This window comes from Grampus griseus, assembly GCF_964374135.1.
Source record: "Grampus griseus genome assembly, chromosome: 7".
NCBI lineage: Eukaryota > Metazoa > Chordata > Mammalia > Artiodactyla > Delphinidae > Grampus > Grampus griseus.
The window spans coordinates 3125148-3139573 of NC_139001.1; the positions used below are offsets into that span (position 1 = coordinate 3125148).

Below are 14426 nucleotides of genomic sequence, written 5' to 3' on the forward strand. Positions count from 1 at the left end.
CTTCGTTTAACTTTTTTAAGTGTTAAAAGGAAAATAAGATGAATTTCAACACTACAAAGATGAAAATGTAGGTGTATCTCATATGATATTTTCACACAATTTTATCAAAGGTATGTGGCTTCAAATATTTTTACGCAGTTTTATAAAATGAGCTTCTGAAAATGGAACAGGTTAACTTACTCATTCTTAACAGTTCATTCAAGCTCTTTTGAGTTCTGCTCTGTGCTACACACAGTAAGATACGGAAGACAGAAATCAGCAAAGCCTTGTCCCTGCCCTTACAGAGCCCAAGGACTCTACTTTCCCGTCTCGTTCACCGCCACATTCCCAGGGGCTGGTGTCTGGCGTGAGCTGGAGTTGCAATAAATCCTCACTGAACGACTGAGTCATGCTCACAACCCCAAGACCAGATGCAGATTATGACTGCAGCCAACTCCACTTCAAGGCGGGAAAGGATGACCAAAGGGCTACAGGAGGCCGAGGGACCACACAGGGAGGGACATTTCAGGAACAGAAGTCAAAACATTGTTCTTATAAAGCACAGGAGTTGGAAGGCGTCTGCAGGGGGACCTAGTCCCACCGGCCCTGATGCTTAAGCTCTTCTCTGGCCTCCCTGGCAAATGCCATCCATCTGTTCAGGTAGCACCAATGGAAGCTGGTTCCCTTTCACCAGTTTTCATTACTAGAAAGCTCGTCCATGAATGAAGCCAAACCTGACCCGGAATAGCCTCCCTGCCCTTGGTGCCCTGGAAGAGCCTCCCTGTCCTTGGCGCTCTCTCCAGAGGACACGAGGTCTGGTGACTCGGCCTCCCCTCTGCACAGTCTCCTTTTCAGATGCAACGTCCCTAGTGACTTTAACAAGCAGAGGCCCATTTGTCTGTCACACACTCAGTGTTGAGGATGTAACAGAGAACAGTGTCCACAGACTAGTGGGAGAAGGAAAGATCACTAAAATACCATGATGGGGTCTACTGAAGGCATATTACGCATATGACAGAGGGAAAGGAAGGGCACGCTGCAGGCAGAGGGCGGGGATGCGCGAAGGGCAGGGTGGTACTGTCGGGGGCAGCGAGTGATCCGTGTCCAGCACCTTCCAGTGCTGTGGGCGGAATGTCCACTTCTGCTCTGTGTACAGAGGTGGCTGAGCGCCTCAGGGCAGCGTGGTGAGGGGTCTCGCCCAGGTGTGCCCGGGGAGCTGAGGGATCCCAGCGCAGGTGTGCTGGCCCTACCGGGGCGGGGAAGTCAGGGGCGGCTCCTTGCAGAACAAGAACCGGGCCGGGCCCTACTGTTACTAGAACACCAAGCTTAATGGGAGGGAGGGGAGACCAGACGGAGAAGAAAGAGCTGGAACTTCACAAATTAAATCCTACTTTACTTGAAGACTGATTTTCACAGAAGGTTTCTCTAGGTCACGCGTAAGTAGAGGGTCTTACCTTGATTTCCCTAATGGAGGCCTCAGTGTCAATGGAGATGGAGGTGTCCCCGCTGCCCCTTCGAGAGGAAGTCCCACCCAGGGAGGCCAGTGTGGCTGCAGACAGGCCAGGCAGCCCACGAGACCCCTGCAAAGTGGCAAGAGCAAATGGGATTTCAGCCCAAACCAGGATTATTTCTCAGTCTACGAGGATGGTACCTTTACTTGAACTCAGGTTCCAAACTGCAATATCTTCGGTGGGTTTGTGGTGAGCAAGAAAAAGAGGTTCATCTCGAGGGGCCTCATGGACGCTCAGGGTTTGTCTGGAGTAACCGTAAGCTCCATGGCTGGGCCCGTCGTGAATTCCTTCACCGTTCTGCAGGTTTAGCATGCACACTGGAAGTGACCCCCGCCCCTGGGGACCCCAAAGGTTGTGTGTTGCCTGGTGAGCCACCCACTAGTCCTGTTCACTCCGTGGTGAAATTCTTTATTAAAGATCAAGCAATATATTTTCTTGTTAGTTTCATCCATAAATTTCGGGACCCTCGTGGTTTATAGATGACACAACATAAAGCTCTACAGAAATTCCTTACCTTCTCCGTGAAGTCTTTTTCTGGTCTCTCTTCAACCTGGAGAGGAAAATGGATAAATATTAAATACTTAAAAGCATTAAACGGAGAATCTGGATTTAGGGGGTAAGACAATAATAAAATAAAGCATCAGCTTCCTTTGTGATTTTATTTTTTTATTTTTGCATCATGTGGGCCTCTCACTGTTGTGGCCTCTCCCGTTGCGGAGCACAGGCTCCGGACGCGCAGGCTCAGTGGCCACGGCTCACGGGCTCAGCCCCTCCGCGGCATGTGGGATCTTCCCCTGCTTTGTGATTTTAAACACTCCTTTGCCATGAGACTCTCGGATACGCTGGTGTCACAGCGGTGGCCCACGGGCAGCTCAGTGAGCCTGGTTGAATTTCACCGTGTGGTTTTTCAACTTTCACAACTTCCACAGGAAGATGATTTGTGAATGAACTGAACAGGATGACTTGACCAGTTTCTACATGTGTGCAGGACACAGTGTGGGACAGGACAGGCACCAGCCTCGTTCACCCACCACAATTACTATGATCGGAACGTGAGAATATGACCAGCATTCTGGGGGCTGGAAGATGCAACCACACAGTTTTAATTTTGACTCTCACTACACTTGGTCTCCAAAGCAAGAGAAAGCAGTGGAGCCACAACTGCAGCTTTTCCACTGCTTCTGAGTAACTGAGTCAACGTGAAAATTCTAGTGTAAACATTTTGAGACAGACACCCAGATGTGGGGAGCTGGCTGGGGGTGGGTGACGGTACAGGAGAATTTGCTGGGTGAAAAAGGGGACCCCAAGAATTTGGCTTTTCAAAATCTTTCCTGTTTGGACTGTCTCTGAATCCTCTCTTTTCCCTCCTGCAAGCAGGGGTCTCTGCGGGAACCCCAGCAGCCTGTGGAGCCCCAAGACAGCACATCTGCTTCAACCGTACGGGAGACCCCTGCCCTGTGAGGGTCTGTTGGGGTCAACAGTCTGAGGCTGCACTGGTGCTATTTCTTTCTTTGCTTAGCATCCAACGAAAGGCCAACTTTCTCTTTTTTTTTCTTCTTCTTTTTTTTTTTGGCACATTGAGGGCTCCTTTCCGAAAGTCCATGGGAAAGGTCCCAGAGGGCGAGAGAACCCTGCACCAAGTTGTCTCCAGACTCTCTGGATTTTCCCATCATGCCTCCAATCCCACCTCCTGTAGCTCAGAGGTTCTTAAATTTGATGGCCAGGGAGTCAACTGAAGATGCCCGTGACGGGTGGGATCACACCTTTGATCCAGGAGACCTCGTGAGTGAGCTGGGACCCTGCAGTCACCCTTGACTGTTTACGCCACAGACCACCCAGACTGCAGGTGGACAAATCCTAACGGGTCTGGGTCCGAGGCCACCGCAGAGCGGCTCGTGAACAGGTCAACTGCCCACATCGCCGTCATGCACGGGGCATGTGGGTGCAGGCGCTAAGCACAGGTCAGGATGCCGTAATGGCGGTGATTTCCTGTAAAGACGCGCACTTCCTGTCCTCTGCCCACCCTGGGCCCGTGCTGGGCTGGATGCCCACATCCTCACCATCCTGTCCCCCACCAAGAAGGCTCACTGACTGCCACCTTCTCTCCTTCACGCTCCTCAAACCTGCTTTCCAAGGGCAGGATGCCTGAAGTAACCGCTAGAATAACACAGCAAAGCGTGAGAGCTAGTCAGCCGACCAAGGGGATCAGAAGGAATCGTACAAAATACTTGATTAATTCAAAAGAAGGCAACTTCTGAAACCAGCTCTGAGCTCAGGAGAGTCGAGCTCAAGGCTCTTCTGCTTGACAGATCCAATTCTGCCCCCGGATCTGCCTCCCAAATCCACTGCATCTGTTCTCACGCACCCAGCTCACATCTGGGGCTTCAGCAAGAACTTTCTACTCTCAGCTAACCAGTCTCCTTCTTGTCCTGAGAGGGCGTGAAGGAGCTGCAGCCCCCAGGCCAGCGGGATGAGCCGCGCTGGCCTCACTCCCAGCTTTTGCTAAATAAGCCCCTGGGTGGGTGGGGCTTTGGATTCTGGCGTTGCCTCCGCCCAGAGGACTCTCCTCTCCACTGGGCCACAGCCGGCTGGCCTCCAAGGACAGGAGATTTCCAGACACTCTTGGCCACGTGCATCCTTTTTCACACTCGATGTGGCAGTCATAGCCTGTTAGATAAAGACAGCTCACTCACTACCATGTCGCACACCGCCTGCCATTTGTTGGCACGTGCGTTTAGCGTGTGTAAACTTATATATTTATATTTTTCCAGATGTGCATGTCACACCAGCCTAACTAGATATTCTGGAACATCTGTAGATGGCCCACAATTAAGATGGTTCTATCTCATCCTCCCTGGCAGAGCTCCAGGGAGCCCCCGACCGATGTTCTGAGTCATGAGGAAGATTTTAGCATTTCAAGTGTGGGTCTCCTCTCCACTTGGGAATACAAATATTCCTGAAAATTTCCAACAACGAAGGAAAAGTTACTGTCCAGCACTTGCTCTGCTGCAGAATCCATTCATTAGATCTCCTGGACACAAGGCCTTTATTCCCTAGAATAAGTTAGTTTGCAGAACAAATATGAATGAGATGAAAATAAAGAGGGTATTTTAACTGTTGGTGGAAAGAGAAGATTCAGTTGAACAGAACATCAAGCTACCGTGAGAAGCCTGTTGCTGTTTTGCTCTGCAGTTTAAATAGTGTCTTTCCTGACTGTTCCTCAGCAATAGATAAATATTGCCCAGAGAAATGAAGCTCCAGAAATCCTATGTTCACCTACAAAGCTATCCGTGCCCATAAAATGAGGACCCCACTTTCTTTTTTGTAGTATTTCTTGTGAGAAAGATGAGAACTATACACCAGACCCCAAAGCACTGGTTTCCTGGGGGCCTTTAGCATAGCTTTGTTCTGCATTGTTTCACCATAAACACACACGCTGCTTTTGTAATTTGCAAAACACCAAATAAGGGAGAAAAAACCCTAAAACCATAGCTTTCTCTTTAGTTTAAAAGTAGTTTGAAAAAAGCCTTTGTTCTGAAATAGATAACAAACTCAGAATGTGAAAATTCAGGACGTGTTTTTAAGTAGAGACCACGGAGGGAAAAATTAAGCTCTCAATGACAGTTATAGCCAATCTATGCTTGACTATTGTTTCCAATCTGTATTTTACGTATCAGGGTGACTGACGTTTGTCTGTTTTCTGAATGACAAGGGACACGTGTATCTGCCAGCCTTCCTGCAACCTAAGAAGTACGCGGAGCCCCATGGAAAGTGGTGCAGTTTTGGTTGGGGGAGGGACGGATTGGGAGTTTGGGATTAGCAGATGCAAACTATTATATATCGAATGGATAAACAACAAGGTCCTACTGTATAGCGCAGGGAACTGAACTATATTTAATATCTTGTGATAAACCATAATGGAAAAGAATATATATATGTATAACAATCACTTTTCTGTACAGCAGAAATTAACACAACATTGTAAATCAACTGTATTTCAATAAAACAGAAGGAAGGAAGGAAAGGAAAGAAGGAAGGCAAGGCAAGAGGAAGGGAGGGATGGAGGGAGAAAAGCCGCGCAGCAGCATGGAGCCATTGCAGCCCCACCGGATGCCACTAGATGGCAGCCTGTGTCGAACAGAGTGGGACCGGCCCAGGGAGCCTTGGTCAGGCCGGGCACCCCTCACTGCCCCTAACAAAGGAACAGATAAGTAACCCTGACGGTGAGTTTAATTTGACATAAAGCATAGTACTTTATCTCTGAAAATAATATACAAAGAAACAGAATAGATGGAAGGGTTTTAAACACTGTCGTTTCTGCTGCATGATGTGACCCAGGGCATGCCGTGGACCACACGTGTCCCCACACGCTGCAGCCCACGGCAGCACGGGACCCGGGACGAGCCACAGGACCTCGTGGACATTGCCTTCTTATCCGAGGAAGGGCGGCAGCACCACAGACCTTGCAGCCTGTTAGCCTTCCTACTCTCATTTACCAGCAATACTAAACGTTTTAGGTCAGTGTGAAAACTTTATAGTAACAGCCTTATGAAACATGCAAACCAGTATTTTATAATGACAATGGAGTGTATAAAAAGGTATCTTTTAAAATCTACGGGAGGTAGTCACTTCCAAACAAATTCTGTGAACTTTTAAATTATGGCAACTCTTCCTTTCAGAAACAAACGCTTAACGTAGCACGTTAAATATTCTGTTAATTCCAACCTCCTAAAATCGTGTCTAAATGAGCACACTATTTAGGCTCACTTAAATATAATGTCTGGTGAGGTTTCAAATTCCAAGTTTTCCGTATCACCACCTGGCTTGCCCACCTTCCTCGAGACAGAGTACAGTAGGTGGGCGTGGGAAGACCCTAGCAAGGGGGCCAGGGACAAAGGGACTTTTCCTCATGGTGCCCCAAGCCCCAGATGGGAAATGGGATCATGGAAGCAGTGTCCCAGTGTCACGGGGTCCCTCTCGAGAAACCAACTGACAGTACTGAACGCTGCTCAGAAAACACCCATTTTAAGGGTAATTTTCCTTCAGATATAAACAGCAGTGGAGGCTACCATTAGAATGGAAATTTCTGGTTTAAATCCGATAATATTGACCTCATCCTGAATGACTGGTCCTTGAACTCTTGTATTTATAATTCAAGACCTGTTTTTCCACCTGGTTCCTGCTTCCACCTCTTCACACGACACAAAACATGAGTCATTACAGTCTTTTGTTTTTCTAACTCAGATGGGGCTGAGATTCCTGTTCACCACCAATGCTTCTCTGAAAACACACTGGCGCGTGAACCTGGGCGCCACGCAGGACACCCCTGACCGGTGCTTCCGTGACCCAGCAGGTTCGCTGGGTTCTGAGGCCTGGGTGACACAGCTGCGTCGGGCCCTCCAGGCGAGGCCCTCTGCCGGGCTGTTCTCCGGGCCTGGATTACCCAGACTCCCGAGTCCAGCTCCCTGGAAGCATCCTGCCTCTTTCCTTCGAGCTCGTGCTCTGAGTTCTATACTGTATTGCGCCCATTTGCTGAGGTCTGTGAGGGGAGCAGGTGTGTTCCTTCACCACTGCAGCCCTGTGTCTAGAACATTCGAGAAACACTGGCTGAATGAACGGACCCCAACTTCCGCAGCAGGAAGGTTCTGGAGAAGAAAATAGGGCTCAGCTACAGAACGTGAAAAATGAGATGAGGTCCCATAGTGTATGCCCTTCTGAGATGGGGCGGGCACCCTCTCTGCTCCCCACGAGGCTGGAGGACCCAGGGGGTGGGGCACACTTCGCATCTTTGGATGCTGAGGTACCTTTATTTTCTCAAAGTGGGGCAAGCTATCGTTTTCCCTCATTCTGGTTACTTTTGTTCTTGGGCAATGCTCCACTTGCCCGTCCCCTGGGGCACCAGCCTACATCCCACACCCAGAGCCTCCCAGGGCTGCCCCTGCCCCGGCTCCTACTTCCTCCCGGAGAGGCCCCTGCCCCCTGCCCTCACCCGTACCACCCCCTGGAACCATATTCCTGATGGATCACCAGGCGGGATCATTCTCCCTGAGCCATAGTGGACAACACTCACAGCCCTGGAAAACTCGCCCAGGAGAAGCAGGTTATCAACCCAAATCTTTTCTTGTTTTTGGTTTTCAAGCATATCATTACTCATCTTTCCAGGTGGAGTTCAGGAAGTCTACGTGCCTGGCCAGGTGTCCCCAGCCAGGAATGAGAGCTGTGACATCTTAACCTGGGTCTTGGAACTCTCCCTTCCTGCTCTGCGTCCTTCTGAGAAGCCAGGTGGGGAGGATCACTCACCCCACGGGCCTCTCCCTGGGCACCGCCTGTCCCTGCAGGCCTCCCTCCCAGGCAGGAGGACCAGGGGAGTCTGAGCACAAGTTTCCTGGCCTCTTTCCAATCAACAAGGCCAAATGCATCCACTTACACTGTTCGTCTCGCAAGCCCAAAATGCAAACTCCCAGCCCTTTCCAGTGGTGTGACTGTGCAGGCTCAGAAAAGAGAAATGGGGCAGATTCCGTGGAAGAGGACTGCGGTTTGGAAGCACCAAGCAGAGGGCTCACTCAGCTCTGTCCTCCAGACCCTCTGCAGAGGCCAGGAATGCTGCCTGTGCTCTATCCTTCAGATGACCAGGAGCCACTATAACTGCGTGGAAGTGCCCTGCGCGGCACACAGGTGCCTCTGCCTCCTGAGGGCCACACCCAGAGGCGTCCTCAGCTCTGACGCCCCACACCCACGTGAGGTGCCCGGATGCTGACCTCTGCTCACTAACTGTGCCAGCCTGAGTCAGCCGACCTTTGTCAATGAGCAGCTGGGTCAGGGGAGAAAGGAGACGGAACTGATGACCTGTGTGTAATGAACTGAAAAATCAGCCCAGTCAAGCCCCTGGGAGTCTTGCAAACCCAGGGCTCTCCAGGGACCAAGGGACGGTGGTGGAGGTCTTGCCAGGCTCCCCAGTTACCAAGAGACCCCCGCCTCTCGTCCTCAGGCCCCAGGGACACGGGCACGATGAACGCTCACCTCTCTTGTGTCCACTAAACCCATTTTCTGGGAGTAAACTGTTGTCAGATTTAGGAAGCAGATGACAGGGGAATTCATATCTGGTTTCAGTCTCTTCCGTCCGGGGAACTAGACGTGTTGCTAGGCTGAGACTTCATTCTGACGCCCGGATAAACCCAAAGACGTCAGACCATCACGGGCGCACAGTTCCCTGCTTCGCCTGAGCTGCGCCAGGCAGGGAGCCCAGGAGGGGTCAGGCCTCAGCTTCTTCTGACGACCGTGAACTTTCGTGTTCCCCAAAGTGAGCGCCAGAGAGCGAGCGTCATGCCTGAGAACGGGCCGCTCTCCGCGTCGGGTCTATCATGGGAAAACACCGATGACTTCTGTCGGAAACACGCAAGCAAGGGCTTGAAGGCGGAGGCAGGCAGGCAGGCCCGCGCAGACGGGCGCTGCTCACCTCGGCGCAGGGACCCCTCAGCTCACAAACGCTGCGCTTCAGTCCCGTCTGCCACGTGCAGAAGAAGTGAGGCACCAGGTTTTGAACACTGAACGTACGTGATACGGAACAGCTGTATACCTTACCGTCCCTGCTTGACCAGTCCTGGCTGGAGCAGTAAGCAGCGGACTTTGTGGGGTGTCCGCCATCCCACGTTTCCTGCCCCACTCCAGTGCGGTCAGGAAGCGGCTTCTCCTATTACCCTCATTGCTGGGGGGCAAGGGGGGCAGCTTTCAATTCCACAGGGAAACAGGCTCTCCTGCTCTAATACTCGCTTGCCTCATCTATCTTTTGTTTTCTCACCCTCGATGTGTAAACGGCGGAGAGAACATTTCTCTACTAGCAGGAGAGCATCCGGGCAAGCCCAGTGACGAATGGCTCTGGCCTTGGCCTTGGAGTCGGGGAAACCAGGGCAGGCGTGGGGGGACTGAGGCCCCCGACTCAGCAATACGGGCTCAGTCTGCAAAAGGGATCCATTCCTTTGTTTTCGTCGCCAGGAGAAGCAGACGTCTGCATTTGGTGTGAAGCCTCCTGGCTTTAAAAGGCTGCATCTAATTTTAAAAGCAAATCAGCAGCACCCCATGGGTGCACGTGTGCAAGTGGGCGACTCAACCCACGGCCTCTTCTCTGATGACCGGGAACACTTCCTGAATTTTAGACATCGATGCGTCTAACTGTGGTGTTGTGTAAGTGAGTTACAAACCACAGTCAAGTTCCAAGTTCAACCTCGCCCATCTTTGCCTTCTTCTGCCCAGGGTCTATGAGGAGGGGTCCTGGCCCTCGGTGTGGCGGCCCCCGTGGTGCAGGGCTGGCATGCACACCGCTCGGCACACGGCCCAGCCCCTGTCCACTGGACGTCCTTCCCTGGTCATTGTGTCAGCCCCCCATCCCAAATGTCCCCCAGGCAGATGTGCCCTGCCAATCCCTTATGGTCAAGAGAACAATACAGTTGCCTCATACAAAGCATCAGATGCGGTGAAACTGTCTAAAATTCCAAGGACCACAGGAAAAACACACAAAAATGAGACTTAAATGATGGAGACTAGGTAGCAGGACCCCTTGCTTTCTGAAGCAGAACGTGGGTCATCTCAGGCCGGGTGACAAACAGGAGAGCAGCTCTGTCGTTTGTTTCACAGGCACTGAACAGAGGACCAACGGGACAGTGGGGGATGGAACAGAGCTAGGGATGCCGTGGCACTCGCAGGCCGATACTTTACCCTAAAAAACTGTTGGGCTCCAATAACAGATAATGTTCCAAACAAAATGTTTAAAAGTGAACCCTTCAGGGGCTTCCCTGGTGGCGCAGTGGCTGAGAGTCCGCCTGCCGATGCAGGGGACACGGGTTCGTGCCCCGGTCCGGGAGGATCCCACATGCCGCGGAGCGGCTGGGCCCGTGAGCCATGGCCGCTGGGCCTGCGCATCCGGAGCCTGTGCTCCGCAACGGGAGAGGCCGCAACAGTGAGAGGCCCGCGTACCACAAAAAAAAAAAAAAAAAGTGAACCCTTCAATCTAAAAGCATGGTACAAATGAACTTACTTACAAAACAGAAATTGAGTCACAGATGTAGAAAACAAACTTATGGTTACCAGGGTGGAAGTAGGGGGAGGGGTAGGAGGGGTAAATTGGGAGATTGGGACTGACATACACAAACTATTATACATAAAATAGCTAACTAACAAGGACCTACTGTGTAGCACAGGGAACTCTTCTCAATGGCCTATATGGAAAAAGAATCTAAAAAAGAGTGGATACATGTGTATGTATAACTGATTCACTTTGCTGTGCATCTAAAACTAACACAACACTGTAAATCAACTATACCCCAATTAAAAAAAAATAAATTAACTGGGACAAATACAAAAAGAGCCTTCAAATTTTTAAATCATAAAAACAACACATCCAGGCACATGGCTACATTTCTCCTGCACTGCGCAAAGTTCCCGTCTCCCAGTGAGACCCCCATCTCTTCAGCGCTGTCAGCAGCTTCCTAGATGGTCCTTTGCAAACTGAGCAGTGCAATTCTGAGCTCACTGAATAGTCATTTTCTAAATTTGGAAGCATCCTCCCCAATCCTGCTTTTGCTTAGACCTGAAATAAATCATGGAAAGCCTTCCTACTTTCTCCCGGTTCAGGCGTTTGGAGGTGGAGGGATCTTCTTACGGGACAGAGGAGTGAAGGGTCCAAGGGGGGGGGGGAAGGGAGGAAGTGGACAGCAGCAAGGGCGAGAGGCCCACTCACCACTGGGCTGGCCCGCGCCGAGCTGCCTCTCGAGGAGCTGCGGGAGCTGGACTTGAAGTGGCCGCTGTGCTCCGAGGGCTGCCCACCCAGCTGGCCGCGGGACACGCAGATGGAAACAAAGGAACAGGTCAGCGAAGATGCAAGGAGGACGGAGGCCACGAGACAAAGGCTCCGGTTAGCTGTGAGGCCAGCCAGGCGCAGCCCAGAAGGGAAGGAGAGGTTAGTGCGGCCGCTGGCCGGCCCTGGGAAAGGAGGTTGTGTCTTCCCAGCATTCGACATGCGGCCACTCAGAACACAAAACTTAATCACACTATCAAAAAACACAGAATTCTTGGTTAGTAGGAAGAAAGTAACACAGAGCATCTGTTCAGCTGGGGTGTGGAGGACACCTAGTTTCTGCGCAGAAAAGCCTCCACGAACGTGAGCTGCCTGCCGGCACAGAAACTGAAGACCGGGACAAGCGGGGCCGGCTTCGGGGCAATGCAAAAGTCTGCCTCTCTACTATCTTTGCAAGTGAATACAAAATAAGATTTAGGGTTAATACAAAATAAGGCAAGGCTTTTTAAAGTGCCGCAGGACCTTCTATCTGGTGGCCTACGTGTACATCTGTCTGTCTACCCATCTACCTAAACTTCCTCTCTTCTAGTAAAGGAAAACACCAGCAACTCGTGTATCTGGAGGCTATGCCCTTAACTTTGATTTGTATTCACATTTGTGATAGGCCTAAATGCATTTTCAGTTTAACAACAATAACAACAACAAAATCTTACCTTCCTATATGTGTACATATACCCCATATCCCCTCCCTCTTGCATCTCCCTCCCACCCCTCCATCCCACCTCTCTAGGTGGTCACAAAGCACCGAGCTGATCTCCCTGTGCTACGCGGCTGCTTCCCACTAGCTATCTATTTTTCGTTTGGTAGTGTCTATATGTCCATGCCACTCTCTCACTTCGTCCCAGCTTCCCCTTAAGCCTGCCCGGTGTCCTCAAGTCCATTCTCTACATCTGCGTCTTTATTCCTGTCCTGCCTCTAGGTTCTTCAGAACCATTTTTTTTTACATTACATACATATGCGTTAGCATATGGTATTTGTTTTTCTCTTTCTGACTTACTTCACTCTGTATGATAGTCTCTAAGTCCATCCACCTCACTACAAGTCACTTTGCTATACAGCAGAATCTAACACAACATTGTAAAGCAACTATACTCCAATAAAGATGTTAAGAAAAAAAGTATGTACATATCTGAAAAATATCATAAAAGCGGTTCATGAGACCTGAAAAAGAAAATCTTACCTTCCTCTTGAACGAGGCAGGGTGGGGGGAGGGTGGGAGGGGAGGCGGAACTCGAACACCATTTAGGACCACAGGCACCGGCAGACTGAGAAGCTGGCCTGCGAGGCCTGTGCTGACTGCCCGCTCCCTGCCCCCAGGCCCCCTGGAGGCCCGCAGGCATCATTCCTACTGCAAATTATGGGGCCACAAAACTTCAGGGGCGCTCACGATCCTTATCGTAAGTAAATACCATCGTTTAGTTTGCCTGTTTTTCCACCAGAGAGGAATTCCCCAGGGCAGAGAATTCCCCAGGGCAGAGTCTGTGTCTATTTTGTTCCCTGCTGAATCCCCAGCAACCAGACGAGGCCTGGCACACAGTAGGTACTTGAGAAATACTTGTTGAATGAACCATTTCAAGTTTAGGCTGTTAACAGCCTTGGTCAAGATGAGCAAATTCCCCAGACCCATCTTGCCTGGACTCATTCCTATGTTGGATAAATATTTATTGTGTATTTACACGTAGGTGCAAGATGCTGTTTCTGATGCACAGATAATACCGCTGTACACACACTGTGTGTAAGAATCACTGCCATGTATGGCACGTACAAGAAATCTACCAGCATTGCTAGCCTCACCTTTTAGCTTTATTGTTCAAAATAAAGGAAAACACCTAACGTCAGCACTTTAAAGCAGAAGTATTTCGACTTTGGGTTTGCTGATACAAGAGAGAGGAAAACTTCCTCCTGTAGACAAATCCTACTGTATCCTATGTCATTCGAGTCCTGCTTTATGGTGCTGAGATATGACAGATTGTTGTCAATAAGGTTTATCTCTGACCCAGGTTTCCCCAACTCCTGAGTCTCAAATCATCCGATCTGACTTGATCATGCGGAAAAGAATCAGTGTAAAGTCTGTGTCACTGTGGTCCATGTGGCACCTTTGGAGTCGCCCATACTTTAGAGTCAGCGTGGCTAATGTGGGCTGAAGTAAGTTATTCAATAGCAAGATCTGAGTCCAGGGTCCATCTCTTATCGGCCACGAGAGCTTGAGAAAGTTACATATCTTGTCATCTATGTCATGAAGTAGAGACGCTGACCACACAGGTTCTGAGGATTATGCAAGAGAATACAAGCTGGGCTTTTCTCAAGCTGTCACTTTCTGCTAGAAACAACTCTCACGGCTCCTGGACCAGCTGGCATCGGTGGTGATGACCGCTTCCCAGAGGGTCAGAACTAAGAAGGTCACTTCACACACGGCCAAGAGTCCTTCCTACAACATGCACACAGCTTACGAATGGTAAGGAAGGTACAGAATAGAAAGGTTTTGAAGCAAAACCGTTCTACTTTCAAGAACTAGTCATTTAATCATTTAACCGTAATTGTAATTAGTCCTTTAATTGTAAACACACACTGTGTCTGAGGCTGATTTCTTGGGGGAATGGAGACGGGGACAAGCCTTTGAAAGAGGGCTCAGGACTGTCCTGGGCAGGCCTGGGGCCAGCCTGGACCCAGCTCTCAGTACTGCGGGGCAGGACAGGAGGGACTCCCAAGGCGCAGTGTCCTCGCATTTGTGTGTGTGTATTTGTCAGCGGCCACAGCTCCTAGCTGCATAGAGAGCCTGGGGAGATAGCATTCCTGGGCGCGGGGAGCTCCACATCCCCTTGCAGGGCTATCCTGAGGGCTGGGGGTGGGGCAGAGATGGGAAAGGATGAGAGGTCAGTGAACCTTCCCTCCCACCAGGCCTGCTGATCGGTGGCTGGCACACAGCCGATGGCCCAGAGATCTCTTCTGAGGGATTTTATCCCAGGGTTCAATTTGTCCCATTTAATCCAGCAAACGCATGCTGTGCTCCTTCTGCAAGAGAGTGTGGTGTTAGGTGCAGAAAAAAAAAATCTTTTGATTCTCTTTTATTTCTTCAGCCTGGTGTG

At 50.4% G+C, this 14426-nt stretch overlaps 1 protein-coding gene across 17 annotated transcripts in view; it reads right to left on the minus strand.

The window, feature by feature from the left end:
* LRRFIP1 (LRR binding FLII interacting protein 1) overlaps window positions 1–14426 on the minus strand; it is a 142103-nt gene that overhangs the window by 24723 nt on the left and 102954 nt on the right. For 12 of the 17 annotated variants that reach the window (XM_082657633.1, XM_082657636.1, XM_082657644.1 and 9 more), the window contains 3 exons: window positions 11224–11313; window positions 2005–2040; window positions 1434–1559 (listed from right to left, as the gene is read on the minus strand). In XM_082657633.1, the coding sequence (XP_082513759.1) occupies window positions 1434–1559; window positions 2005–2040; window positions 11224–11313 (252 nt within the window). The remainder of the gene's footprint in view (window positions 1–1433; window positions 1560–2004; window positions 2041–11223; window positions 11314–14426) is intronic. The other 5 variants (XM_082657634.1, XM_082657635.1, XM_082657630.1 and 2 more) reach the window with 1 other exon arrangement.